Here is a 13,568-nt window from a genome sequence, read left to right on the forward strand (position 1 = left end):
TAAAAAATATTTGTTTGGCTGCTTTGTGTCTTAGTTGCAGCACGCGAGATCTTCGGTCTTTGTTGAGACGAATGGGATCTAGCTCCTTGACCAGGGATCGAACTTGTGTTCCCTGTATTGGGAGGTGGATTTTTAACCACTGGACCACCAGAAGGGTCCCAATAATTATTATAATAATAATTTATATTAGTATATCATTGATATCCTAAAAATGATATTATCTGTTGAGTGTTTATTTTGTGGCAGGCACTGTGCTAAGTGCCTGCAACGTGTGGCCTCATTTAATCTTAGTCGCCTGTGAGTAATCCCCATTTCTGTCCCCATTCTGCAGATGGGAAAGCTGAGGCTTGGAAAGGGGAGGTCATTTCTGGGATCCGCAGTGAGTGCCTGGCGAGGTCTGGATTCAAGCCCTGTTCATCTGGCTGCAGGCTTTCCTGCCTCCCTCAAATAATTTGGTTTGGGATGATGCCAGAGAGCTGAACTTCAAATCATCTCCCCTCTTTCCGAGTATGTTTTATTTTAAAATCGCATAAAAAGCACCCTGTTCTCCCCTGGAGAGAGCCATTCGATGTCTTGGAGGCTTTTCCGGCTACCTGTTCGCCGGTCTCGGACACAGGCCTGAGGAGTTAGGTCCGAGGAACTGAATTTCAGCTGCTGTAGGTTTGGGGTTTCTTCCAGGGCTCTGGTGGAGGTGGCCCCAGGCTCGGGAACCTTGGGTGGCTGCCTCCCCTTCTTTTTTAAGGGAGCAGGCCTGGCATCTTCTCTGTGCCAGGGGCTGCCTGGCACCAGCCGTACATTTCGGGAAATCTGAAAAATAAACTGTAAATAAAACCATAACTCCACCCAAGACATCTGAGACATGGGCTGTCTTCCTTATTAACATGGCTCTATCCCCACCGTGGGTTTGGTTCTTGGGGGTCAGATGCCTGGGGTTGGGGTTTAACCTGAATGGACCCTTTTGTCTCTCTCTCTTTTTTTAAAATCTTTGTCCGGGAGGGTGGGCGTCCAGCTGGCATGGGGGGAGGTGCAACCGGAAGTGACTCGACCCACAGGAATGTGGGGTCTGGTCTTTCTCCATTCCACACCACGCTGTCTCCGTATCGAGGATTCACTGGGCTTGTGGGCTCAGCTGTCGCTCTCAGCCCAGACAGCTGACTTCCAAGCAGCTCATTGTGTGTGTGTGTGTGTGTTGGGGGTGGTGGTGGGACAGATGTTGAGAATTCTCCTGTGTCACTGAATGCAGTGCAGCTCCCCGTTAGGGTGTGGAGGAGGTCGCAGCCATCACGGAGACGAGGCTGGAGCTGGCACCAGGGGTGCCCACGCTCACTCTTCTGTCCTCTCAGCAGCCTTGGGGGCAGCGCCTGCCTCCACCTCGCTCTCCCCCCAGCTCTTGAATCAGAGCCACTCCAGGTTTGCCCTCTCCTCCCCGCATTCTGGGAGCCGGATGCCGACACCTCATGCCCCCACAGGTCAGAGCCTGTGCTCCATCCAGCCTGTCTGGCGGGGCCAGCCTGGAATCACCATTTGCCTTTATCACTCAGCAGGGTGATTCGCCTTTATCACTTTTCATCAGTGTCGCATGGGTGCCCAGGGAAGGATGCTCCCATCTCTGCTGTGTGAGGCCAGCGGTAGTCAAAGTTCCTCAGAACAACAGTTCTAGTAGGAGAGAGGGAGGGAGTGATGAGGAATTGGCTCATGCAGTTACCATCTGCCTTCTGCAAGTTGGACACCCAGGGAGGCCACTGGTGGATTCAGTCCAAGTCTGAGGACTGAGAACCCAGGGGAGGCGATGCTAGTCCTGGGGCAGGAGGAGACCAGGGCTGCAGCTCAGGCAGTCGGGCAGAGAGAGAATTCTCCTTCCCTCTGGCTTTTGTTCTGTTCAGGCCCTCTCGGGACTGGAGGATGCCCGCCCGCACTGGGAGATGATCTGCTTCTCCCAGACCACCAGGCACATGTTCATCTCATCCAGAAACACCCTCACAGACAAGGCCAGAAATAGTGTTTAGCCAAATATCTGGGCACCCTGGGATCTGATTAAAAATGACACATACAATCAACCATAGTGGTCTCTGTTATGGCTGGGGTGGGGCCAGGGGCTTTGTAGGAGTTTTGACAGCTTCAGGGCTTCTGACCCTCACTCCCCTCATCTATGAAATGGGGTGGTGGCACCTGCCTCATGGGCCTGTCACACTGAGTGAGTAGGAGAATGGACCTAAAGCCCATGGTTGTCATGGAGCCTTGGCGCTGGAAGTGGCTGTGGGAGCCCAGTGTCCACCTGGCCCTCCTTCAAGGACCCTCCAGTCCTCATCTCCTCAAAGCCTTACCAGTCACCCTAGCTCCCAGTGCTCACCGCTCTAGGGAACTGCAAGTCTCTTGCAGTGTTGTTTACATGGGGACTGTGTGTGTGTGTGTGTGTCTGTGTCTGTCTTAGTCATTCAGTTGTGTCTGACTCTTTGCGACCTCATGGACTGCTTGCCAGGCTCTTCCGTCCATGGGATTCTTCAGACAAGAATACTGGAGTGGGTTGCCATTCCTTTCTCCAGGGGATCTTCCCAACCCAGGGATTAAACCCAGGTCTCCCACATTGCAGGCAGATTCTTTACCATCTGAGCCACCAGGGAAGCCCATTTACATGGTAGGTGAGTTCAGCTCAACCTGGGGCCATCTTGGGGTCTTCCCCAGCCTTGAAGGAGGCCAGGGCTTAGTGGCAGGGATTTGCCAACACCAGGCCCTGAAGGACAGCCCTCTTCCCATCTTGTTGTCAGCTGTTGAGTCATCCTGCAGACGTGAAGACTGTCTGCGTCCCTGGGGCTGGACAGGAAGACCAAGCCTGCAGGCTGCCCTGCTCAGGGCTCTGGAAACTTTCAAAACAAAGCTGACTGCATTCACTCCTGGTCGGTCATAGTTTAGAAGTGGGCTTGTGCAGTAAGTGATGAATGAATGAATGAGTCTCTCTGGCGGACTGCAGGGGAGGAGCTGGCATGTCTGACTCTAGCAATCTGGGTGCGTGTCAGACGGTGGAGGCTGCAGGCAGGTGTCCGGGTCCAGCCTGGGCCCGTCCTGGGCTGCAGGTTCTTCTCCAGCGTGTGTTGTTATCCGCGGGGAAGGCTTCTGCTGGGCTTGCCCTGGTTGCCCAGACAGCAGACCCCAGAGCACCATGACCTTGGCAGCAGTAGGACAGCCACCTGCCTCCCCATCTTAGAGACCTCTCGAGTTTGGTCGGCTTAGCACCTCAGCAAATCTGCTCGAGTTGGGACTTGCCTGCCTTGAGCCTCCCCAGGGATCAAGCGCTGGGCCGAGGGGCGTGTGCAGGGAGGCAGGAGGCCGACTTCACCCGGAGCTCTGTTCTGGCTCCCTCCTGGGGGGCGGGGAGGGAGGAGAACAGCTCGCCCCCCACTCTGCCCAGTCCAGCCCGGCTTACCTCGTGTTGCAGACCCAGGACAGGGAAACCCCAGTTCCCAACAAGGTAGACGCAGGTTGTACCAGAGCCGGCGTGTGCCTGACCCGTGCCAGCACCTGTTCATCCTGCAGACAGTCCTGGCAGCCGGCACCCTGGAGCCCAGCCCAGGTTTTGGAGTTCGATGGACTTCACTTTGTTCTGGGCTCAATTCCTCATAGCTGTGTAGCCTCAGACAAGTGACGCAACCCCACTGAGACTTGGTTATCTCGTCTGCAAAATGGGGTAATAAGGGTCGGGTGGGAAAATGTGCATCAAGGGTTTGACCCAGTGCCTGGTCCACATCCAGACGGTGGAAGCTGTTCCTGCAGGTGGCCGCTGGGGCCAGGTGTTACCTGGGAGGACCTCTGGCCCCACAAGGAGTGGGTTTCTGGTTCTGAACCCCCTGACAGGAGCCAAGGTGAGGATATGCCCAGTGTTAACCTTCCTCTGGTGGCCTTGGGTGACCTTTGCCCTCTGCCCCTGTCTTTAGGAGTCACACGGACCTCCAGCGGCCGTCTCCGGAAGCTTGGTGACCCAACTGGCCCGGGTAAGTGGCTAGTTCAGCCTTGGCCCACTTGGTTCCTCTGGGGTCAGGAGTTACTGCTCACGGGCTCTGAAGAGACTCTGCCAACCATGACCCGGCCTGGGCCAAGGGGTGGGGATGGAGGGGGTGGAGGGGGTACAGGGCTCCACCTCTCAACCTTGGTGCCCCCGCCGAGTCTGTGTGACTTCTCCCCTCTGGGTGTCTCTGGCCTCCCAGACCTGAGCCCTGGTGTAGTCATCACAGGAACTGACCATACATCTTTGTGGTCACGTCCACTGGCCGGGCCCAGGGGCTGAGCTCCATTCATGGCCTCTTGTCAGAGGACATTGGGACCCAGGGGTGAAGGGACTTGCCCCCCTTGGAGATGACAGGGGTGTGCTGGGGACCTGCTGGGTGCCAGACCCAGGTTGGACGGCAGAGGGAGAAGGAGGGGTTGTCCCACCGAAGCCCACCCCCCCCGAGCCCACGCCCCCACCTTCTTGATCACAGAATTTTTTGTGTTGGTGGAAATATTTTATATCTGCATCATCCAGGACCGTGGCCACTGGCCACACGTGACTGTGGAGCACCTGAACTGTACGTTGTCTGTTTTATTCATTCATCTGCATAGAATTTAACTAATTTTATTTTGTATTAATTCCCACTTCGTATCGTCATGTGGCTGGTGGCTATGAAATTAGACAATTCCAGACCAGGCCGGCTCTTTGGGACCCCAGAATTCTGAACCCAGATGTTCCTGGGCCCACTTCAGGGGCTAGCCCAACCTCTCCCCAAGTCCGCCCTCTGGAGGTGACCCCTGCCAGTGGGCTGGGTACCGCTAGGCTTGAGTGGTGGCCGAGGATGGATCTTTGCAGGGAGTGGGGTCAGGGGTGGGACTTGAGGTGCCAAGGGACGTGCAGGCTGGCCTCCACACGAGTGTGTGGGAGGGACAGGAAGCGTGACGCAGGCAGGAGGCCTCTGGTCGGGGAATGAATCACGTCCGCAGTTAAGGGGAGGCTCCGCCCCCTGCAGACATGGGCCGCTAACCCCTGGGCTGCCCAGATGCCGCTCTGTTCCTGGGACCTTTCTTGGAGCTCTTCGCCTCTGCCGCCGTCTGCCTCTCCATCTCCCTTCGTCTCAGTGCTGGAGGAGGCCCATGCGCTCCAGGAGCGAGGTCTCCGCAGGCTAGCTCCCTGGGCTGGGTGGACACAGTCTGCTCCTGGCTCTTACTTCCCTGTGCCCAAGGCGGCCAGTTCTGTGCCATCAGCACTTGGCAGCCATGACCGCAGCTCCACTTGGAAGCCTAAGGCATAATTTGCCCAAGCCCGAAGCTGCAAGCCGTGATCTGGGTTTCACACGGAGCCGCCTGCTGACACACGGAATCCTGTCTCTGGGGGCCTCTGCGGGCTCCGGCCCAGACACCCTTCCCTCATCTTCCCTGCTCTTGGCTCCAGTCCCAGCCCCCCTGCGGCTAAGACCTGGGTCTAGGCGGGGTTCTCTCCTGGACTCCCAGCCTCTCAACACCCCAGTCCAGCTGACCTCACAAGAACCCCCATTTGGAGCTTGCCACCCCCTCCTCTCCTCTGTCCCTCCCTCTGCCTGATCCCCTGTGTCTGGACCCCACACCCATCTCCTCCCCAGAAGGCCAAGGGCCTTCTTTGTGATGCCCCTTTATTTCAGGTTTTCACGAGACGGGTAGGGATGGCTGTTTCTGGCATGAGCCACATAGCCCATCAGCTTAGACTACCCACGGGTAACTGTATGGCCAGCTCACTCACTTTATGTCCTTTTTGTAAAAAAAAAAAAATAGAATAGTTGGACATATTAAAAAATGTGAAGGGGACTTCCCTCGTGGTCCAGTGTTTAAAACTCCATACTCCCAACGCAGGGGGCCTGGGTTCGGTCCCTGGTCAGGGAACTAGACCCCACATGCCATAGTATGTGCCAGAGACACAGACCTGGCACAGCCAAATAAACAAATACGTGATAAATATGGTTTTTAAAATGTGAAGAATATAATGACACCTGTACACCCAGATCCCGCTTAAGAAATAAAGTGTTACAGGTGCAGCCCCAGCGCTTGGGTGACCCTCGTCCCCACTGAGGTGAGCACCCACCTGAATTCAGAATGGCTTGCTGCCGGGTGTGTCTGTACCGTGTGCTGCGTCTGCAGCCGACGCTCCGTCTGCTCCTGACACTGGCAGCGTCGAATCACGGGTGCGAGGGGCGCTGGCTGCTGCCTTTTGCTTTTTCACGAGATGGGATGACCTTGAGGTTTGCCCACTTACCCACAGAGCTCTGTGTAGCTCTTGTGCTGTGCTGTGCGTAGTCGCTCAGTCGTGTCCGACTCTTTGCGACCCCATGGACTATAGCCCGCCAGGCTCCTCTGTCCATGGCGATTCTCCAGGCAAGAATACTGGAGTCGGCTGCCATGTCCTCCTTCAGGGAATCTTCCCAACCCAGGGATTGGACCCAGGTCTCCCGCTTGCGGGCAGATTCTTTACTGTTTGAGCCACCATGGAAGCCCAAGAATACTGGAGTGGGTGGCCTATCCCTTCTCCAGGGGATCTTCCCGACCTAGGAATCAAACCGGGGTCTCCTGCATTACAGGTGGGTTCTTTACCAGCTGAGCTACCAGTGTATCTCTTAAGTTTGTTTATTTGACCGCGGGTGGGTAGTGCCCCCGTGTGGGGAGGGCGAGTTTTCTACCCCTTGGCCAGATACTAGGGGTCCATGGAAGGTTTCTTCTGTTGCAGACACCGCTGGACACATTCTCCTGGGTCCCACGCATGTGTGTGTTCCCCTGGGCAAGTCGCCTGGGCTCTGGGGATGCTTGCCCTGGGCCCTTGCAAGTGGCTTCCACTCTGCTCTCCCTTTCTGTGCCCTGAGTAGCCACCCTGAGCGGCCGCCTCCCAGACCTGCCAAACTTTGCCCCGATTCCCACGGTACCCACGGCATTTCCCTTCTGTCGGTTTCCTCACCTCCATTGCCCGGCCCATGCTGGTCTGTCCCCTGGCTGGGGTCCCTGGGGCCTTCTCCTTCTGCCCTGACATCTGGTGTGTGGCTGGGTCCTGCTTTTCCTCCTTCAAGTGCTGCTGGGGGCGGTGGCCTCGTCCCCTGACCCGCCCTCGTCCCTTCTGTCGTGGGTTCAACAGTGCCAACCACCCCCGATTCATATTCACTTAGAACCTCAGAAAGCGACTTTATTTGGACATAGGGCTTTTAGAGGTTCAGGGCCTAGAGATGGGGTCATAGAGGAGTAGGGTGGCCCTAAATCCAATGACTGGGCTCCTTATAAGAAGAGAGACACAGACGCACAGGAAGGAGGCCACGTGAAGACAGAGGCAGAGATGGGAGCTTTGCGGTCACACGCCATGGGATGTCTGGGGCCACGGGAAGACGGATGAGGGAAGAATTTTTTCCCAGAGCCCCTGGAGGGATCACGGCCCTGCTGACACCTTGTTTGGCCTTCTGTCTCTAGAACTGTGAGAGAATTAATTTCTGCTATTTTTAAGCCACCTGGTATGTGGTGATTCGTTAAAGCGGCTGCAGGAAGCTAGCGCCCCTTCCCTCCGAGATCGAGAGTGGTCTCCACCCACCCACGCAAGGCACTCTCTAAAATGCCACTGTCTGGGCTGTGTCTCTGTCCTTATAGGGGGTGCCCAGCGTGAGCTCCCAGCTGGTGTCCCTGCGGCCCCCTCCCCGCCCCGGCTCACACACCCCTTCCTTCGGGGAAGGGCCCCGCCCCTGTCACTCAGCTGCACTGCCTGCCTGCTATCGTCCCCACTCCACCCCCACCGTGGACAGTATGGGGGCGTGTGGCTCATTGCCCACCCTTTCTCCAGGGCAGTACCGAAGGCCCCCCTCCCCATCACCAAGGGAGGGGGCGTGTCCTTTGCAGGCGGTGGCGGGGGGGCTGGTCCAGGAAGAGACCTGGCCAGAGTCTTGGCCACTTTTCACCTGACACCTGGGCCCCCACAGGGATCCCCAGCTGCTGTCCCCCGCCCCCTTTGCTGACACCCTCTCCTTCATTTCTCATGTCTCAGCCTCGCCATCCACCTGGGCACGCGAGCAAACATCTCAGTGTCGTCCTTGACCTCCGTGTCTCAGTTAGGCCTCCATGTCTCCCCTTATCCCCACCCTTTCTCCCCATCAGAGGCTCCTCCCTGTCTGGTCCGCATCCGGGGGGCTTTACTAAGTTCCACCTGTGTGCCTGGGCTTGCGCAATGGGCTCCACGCACGGGATTCCTTAAAACAGATCTGGGCCTGGTCCTCTGACTGAGAGAACCTTAGTTTCCCTTGTCCCCACAGAGTAAAGGTGCGTGTGTGCTAAGTCGCTTCAGTCGTATCTGATTCTTTGCGACCCCATGGACTGTAGCCCGCCAGGTTCCTCTGTCCACGGGATTCTTCAGGCATGAACCCTGGAGTGGGTTGCCATGCCCTCCTGCAGGGGATCTTTCCGACCCAGGGATCAAACCCGCGTCTCTCACATCTCCAGCGTTGGCAGGGAGGTTCTTTACCACTAGCACCGCCTGGTAAACCCAGCCTAATGCCCCCAGTCCTGCTGGCCTCCCCGCTGTCCAGCCTCTGCCCTCCCTACCCCGAGGGGTCACAGCTCTGGAAGCTATCTCTTTCTAGGGTGATTTGGTCATTTGACCCAGCCTGTCCATCCTGTTAGCAGGTGGGCAGTGGGCATTGCTCTGTCCTCCCATCCCATAGGGCTGGGTGCTCTTACAGCACTTGGCAGGCAGGCAGTAAATGTTGCCGAATTGAACTTGATAGGAGAAGCTGGGTGGGGGGTGGGGGAGTGTGATTGGCCAAAAAAACATATTTAAAATAGAAACATCAGGCTTCTTTTACCTTGGCTGAGAAGTAGCTTTTCTCTTTGTTTGCTTATGGGGGAGAGGCTTATGGAAAATGCCAGGTCTCCAGAGAGGCGACGGAGGAGAGGCAGACCCTGCCCGACAGGGCAGCCTGTAGGCACAGTAGCTATTTTCATTTAAAGCATTTATTTAACACAAATTAAAAACTCAGTTCCTCAGTAGCATGGGCCACACTGTAGGCCCTCATCAGCCACACGTGGCTGCCATATTGAACGCGACAGAGACCGTGGCATCTACATCAGCACAGAAAGTTCTCTGGGGTAGGGCTGGTCTGGATTAATCTACACACCCGATCCTCAAATCCCTTGTTCCTCCTGGGAGCCTTTATTGGGTGCCATGAGCAGGCAGAATGTTGGGATTTCCAGCGGGAAGTGAAAGACACCAGGCCTTTGGGGGAGTTTTGGTGTGTTCTGCAGACGTAGGGGCCTTGGGACAGACTCTCCTGAGGACTCTAGTCCCCACGCTCTTGGATTCCCCCTTGCTCTGCTCAGGGAGCTGGGGCCTTCAGGAATACAGCGCCAGCTCCCGGCTCCAGCAGGATGGGATGGATGGCTGAGCGCGAGGGCTGTTAGTGGTGGAATTTGGCCCCGTCTGGGCCGTCTCTCTCCCTTGTCTAGATTTCCTTCCACGCTGACCTGGAAGAACTCCCAAAGCAACAGGCCAGCCCAGGCTGTTTGCACCAGTAAACCCTGCAGCAGTCCCCAGGGCAGAGAGTAGCTGGATCGTATTTATTTAGGAACGGCCGAAACTTGAGGCACCATAAAAAGTGGAGAGAAGATTCCGGAGAGGAATGCGGCCGGCCCCAGGCCCGGAATTCATCGTCTTGCTCTGGGAGGCTGCAGGCGGCCAGACTGGGGCCGGCCCTGGAGGGTCTCGGCCGGCTGCCCACTCTGCTGGCAGGTACAGTAGCCATGACTGCAGGACGGTCAGTGGGAGGGGGCCGGAGGGATGGAGCTTCTTTATTTTTAACTAAGGAAAGCGCACTTCAGTGGTTGAGTCGAAGGATGAGCAGGAAATGAAGGGAAAAGTCTGTTTTTAAAGTGAGCGGTTGGTATCCCCCACTTTGTTGGTGTTTAGTCGCTTAGTCGTGTCCAACCCTTTTGCGACCCCATGGATTGCAGCCCACCAGGATCCTCTGTCCCTGGGATCTCCCAGGCAAGAATACTAGAGTGGGTTGCCATTTCCTTCTCTAGGGCACTTCCCGACCCAGGGATCGAACCCGCGTCTCCTGCACTGGCAGGCCGTTTCTTTGCCACTGAGGCAGCAGGGAAGCCCTGCGTCTCCCATAGGTAGGAGGCAATTATGGAGGATTCTCGAAGAAGGTACCTGCTTGAGGGGTGGGAGAGGTGAGAGGTGGCAGGAAATCTGAGCCCAGAGCCTCAGAGAGTGTCCTTTCAGCTAGAATCCTCTCCTCCCACCTCCTCACAGGCTCCTCCCCAGAATGGGCCCCAGGAACAAAAATGTGTCCGTCTTGTGGACCCCCTTCCTGAGGCCCCTGCTGCCCGTGTCAGAGTTACCTGGAGCGCCTGCCCCCTTTTCACAGCTGGGTCAGCCCAGGCCTCCTGGACTGTGTTGGGAGTTCAGGGCTCACTGGGATCGCCTCTTACTCCTGTGTCCCCTCCAGCTGGGTGCGGGGGCTTCGTGGAAGGGGACTTAGTGTTGTCTTCACAGATAAAACAGGCCTCACTCTTCCTCTTTACCTGCCCTGGGCCCCTCTCCGATGATGGTGACATCAAAAAGAAGGTGGCAGGGAGTATGCAGGTCACAGGGGCAGGTCTGCGGAGGTCAAGGGTAGAGATACTGCCTTTAGAACTGTCTGGAAGGGGCTGCTGGGCAACCCCATCCAGGCAGGCACAGGTGGCTGGGAGCAGGGACTCGTTGACTGGCATAGGGGAGGTCCCCAAAGTTGTGGCCTGGGGTTGGGGGGGCGCCCTCCCTCCCCGGGACAGCAGGCGTCAGTTGATTTGGAGAAGTGCTGGTTTCAAACGCTGACCCCCTCACTGGGACTGCTCACTGGTTTACTGCGCTCATGTGCTTGGTGAATCTAAGACCAGGACAAAGTTTTTCAGAACCACAGAGCTCCCTCCGTGTTCTGCTGGAGGGAGGAGTCATTTGGGGAGCCCTGACCTGGCCAGTCGCCCCGAGTGGCCGATGCTGGGAATGAGGCCAGGACTCAGTAAACAGTGGGGGTCGGCTGCCCCTTCTCCCCTGCCTGGCCTCACGCTGCCTCTGCGCCCGGCCTCTGCACGGCTCGTAACTAACACAGCCCTGTCGGAGCCAATCGGTGCGGCCAGGTTTTCGGTTTCAAATCATCCCCTGCTTGGGCCAGCATGCTTGGAGTTTTAGGCATGACTGGGGACTGGACGTTGAGCCAGATTATGCCGGGGCGGGGAGTGGGGCGGGAAGCGAGGGTCAAAGCTGCGCTCAGCAGCTGCACCGACCGCAGCAGCAAAATCTACGGCGTGTGCAACTGACGCCTGCAGGAAGTGGCCAGGTTACCCGAGGCCATGACTGCGCTCCTCGTCCTGGCCCAGCCATCTGCCCACCACCCCCGCCAGCTGGCAAACTCGGGGAGATAGTGAAGGACAGAGGAGACCCCATGGACTGGTCTGCCGCCTCGTGGGGCTTCCTGGCCCTGCTCGCTGCAGTGGGGATTGGAGTCACACAGCCCCCTGTCTTAAAGGGGTTTCTTTTTAAATCCGTTTTCTGTAGTTCCTAAGTGTAATGAGCATATAGTACATGTATAATCAGAAAAAAACAAAAACAGTTTTTTTCAGAATCGGAAAAGAGGTGAAGTAAGCGCATCTAAAAACCCTGCATGATTCCCATTGTTCTAGCTCGGTTGTCGGTGGTTGGTTTATTGTAATGCGTTAGAATGAAATACATTCACCAGAGAGCATTGCCCAGGGAGCCATGGCTCTTTTGTCCGTCTGTGGTACTTGTTTGAATCTCCTGTGGCTGCTGTAAATAACAAATTACCAGTAACTTGGGGGGCTGAAACCAGCAGAAATGTCTTCTCTCATAGTTCTGGAAGCTGGAAGCCTGAAACCCAGGTCTCAGCAAGGCCCAGGTCCCTCCAAAGACTCCAGGGGAGAAGCTGTTTTTGTCTCTTCCAGCTTCTGGGGCTGCTGGCCTTTCTTGGCTTGTGGCTGCATCCCTCTGGTTTTCAAGGCCACCATCTCTGCATCTCTGATTGCTCTGTTTGAGCATCCCCTTCTGTGTGTGTGTGAGATCTCCCTCTGTCCCCTTCTTGAATACACATGATGGCATTTAGGACACCCCTCCCTCCCCACCAGTGATTCAGAATAGTCTCCCATCTCAAGTTTAGTTCAGTTCAGTCGCTCAGTCGTGTCTGACTCTTTGCAACCCCATGAATCGCAGCACGCCAGGCCTCCCTGTCCATCACCAACTCCCGGAGTTCACTCAGACTCACGTCCATCGAGTCAGTGATGCCATCCAGCCATCTCATCCTCTGTTGTTCCCTTCTCCTCCTGCCCCCAATCCCTCCCAGCATCAGAGTCTTTTCCAATGAGTCAACTCTTTGCATGAGGTGGCCAAAGAGTTTCAGCTTTAGCATCATTCCTTCCAAAGAAATCCCAGGGCTGATCTCCTTCAGAATGGACTGGTTGGATCTCCTTGCAGTCCAAGGGACTCTCAAGAGTCTTCTCCAACACCACAGTTCAAAAGCATCAATTCTTCGGCGCTCAGCTTTCTTCACAGTCCATATATGACCACTCTCACATCCATACATGACCACTGGAAAAACCATAGCCTTGACTAGACGGACCTTTGTTGGCAAAGTAATGTCTCCCCCCATCTCAAGATCCTTCACTTAATTGGACCTGCAATGACTCTATGCTAACAAGTTCCCATGTACAGGTTCAGGGGATTAGGTTATGAGATCTTGTGGGGGGGGAGCATTATTCAGCCTACAGGGTGCCCCAAAGCTGCCCGAAACACCTCTCCTCACTGTGCAGGTGGCCGGCTTTGGAGCTGTCCTCCAGACTCTGCTGGGAGCTGCGATTCGGTGTCTCCCAGAAGGTGTCGGCCCCCACTCCCACCCCCAAGAAAATGCCCTTGCCACTTTGTTGTTCTTGCTGTTAGACTCTTTGTGACCCCATGGACTGCAGCACACCAGGCTCCTCTGCCTTTCACTGTCTCCCCGAGTTTGCTCAAATTCATGTCCATTGAGTCGGTGATGCCATCGTACCGTCTCATCTTCTATTGCCCTCTTCTCCTTCCCTCGATACTTTGGAAACTGCATTTGGAGTCCTGCCCTGGGCAGAGGGAGCCATCCGACAGAGAATGGTGTGTGGCCCTCTTCCGGTGACACATTGCCCGTGTGGCCGTGGGGCAGAGACCTCAAGCTGAGAGACCACCTGGGGAGGCGCCGGCAAATAATCAGACCGAGTGCATCATTTTGCTGTGGGGACCGCAGCAAGCCAAAAAAAGGCAGTTTCATCTAAAGAGGGAAGCACTCTTCAAACCCGCCCCGTGAGGGCTCATTCCATGTGGCTGTATGCCCTCCCTTTTCCAAGAGGAAAATCTGCAGTTCTTGGTGAAATTGCCCAAGTGTTCAACATTGGCACAGATACAACAATTTCTTTAGGCAGGGTCAGGCAGGCAAACAGAGCCTGTTTCTGTGTTCCTTGAGCGGAGGGCTGCTAGTTTGAACCCTTGAAGTGAATGAAACTTAAAGAGCAGAGGAGATGCCACCAGCCCC

At 56.1% G+C, this 13,568-nt stretch overlaps 1 protein-coding gene across 2 annotated transcripts in view; it reads left to right on the plus strand.

The window, feature by feature from the left end:
- Window positions 1-13,568, plus strand: part of SEPT9 (septin 9) — a 181,089-nt gene that overhangs the window by 16,612 nt on the left and 150,909 nt on the right. Inside the window, exon 2 of one of the 2 annotated variants that reach the window (XM_010856234.1) lies at window positions 3,930-3,986. The exons of the other annotated variant lie outside the window; for it this stretch is intronic. Coding sequence (XP_010854536.1) covers window positions 3,930-3,986 — 57 coding nt within the window. The remainder of the gene's footprint in view (window positions 1-3,929; window positions 3,987-13,568) is intronic. 2 annotated transcript variants of the gene reach the window in all.

The sequence above is a fragment of the Bison bison genome, unplaced genomic scaffold (genome assembly GCF_000754665.1).
Source record: "Bison bison bison isolate TAMUID 2011002044 unplaced genomic scaffold, Bison_UMD1.0 scf7180017864371, whole genome shotgun sequence".
NCBI lineage: Eukaryota > Metazoa > Chordata > Mammalia > Artiodactyla > Bovidae > Bison > Bison bison.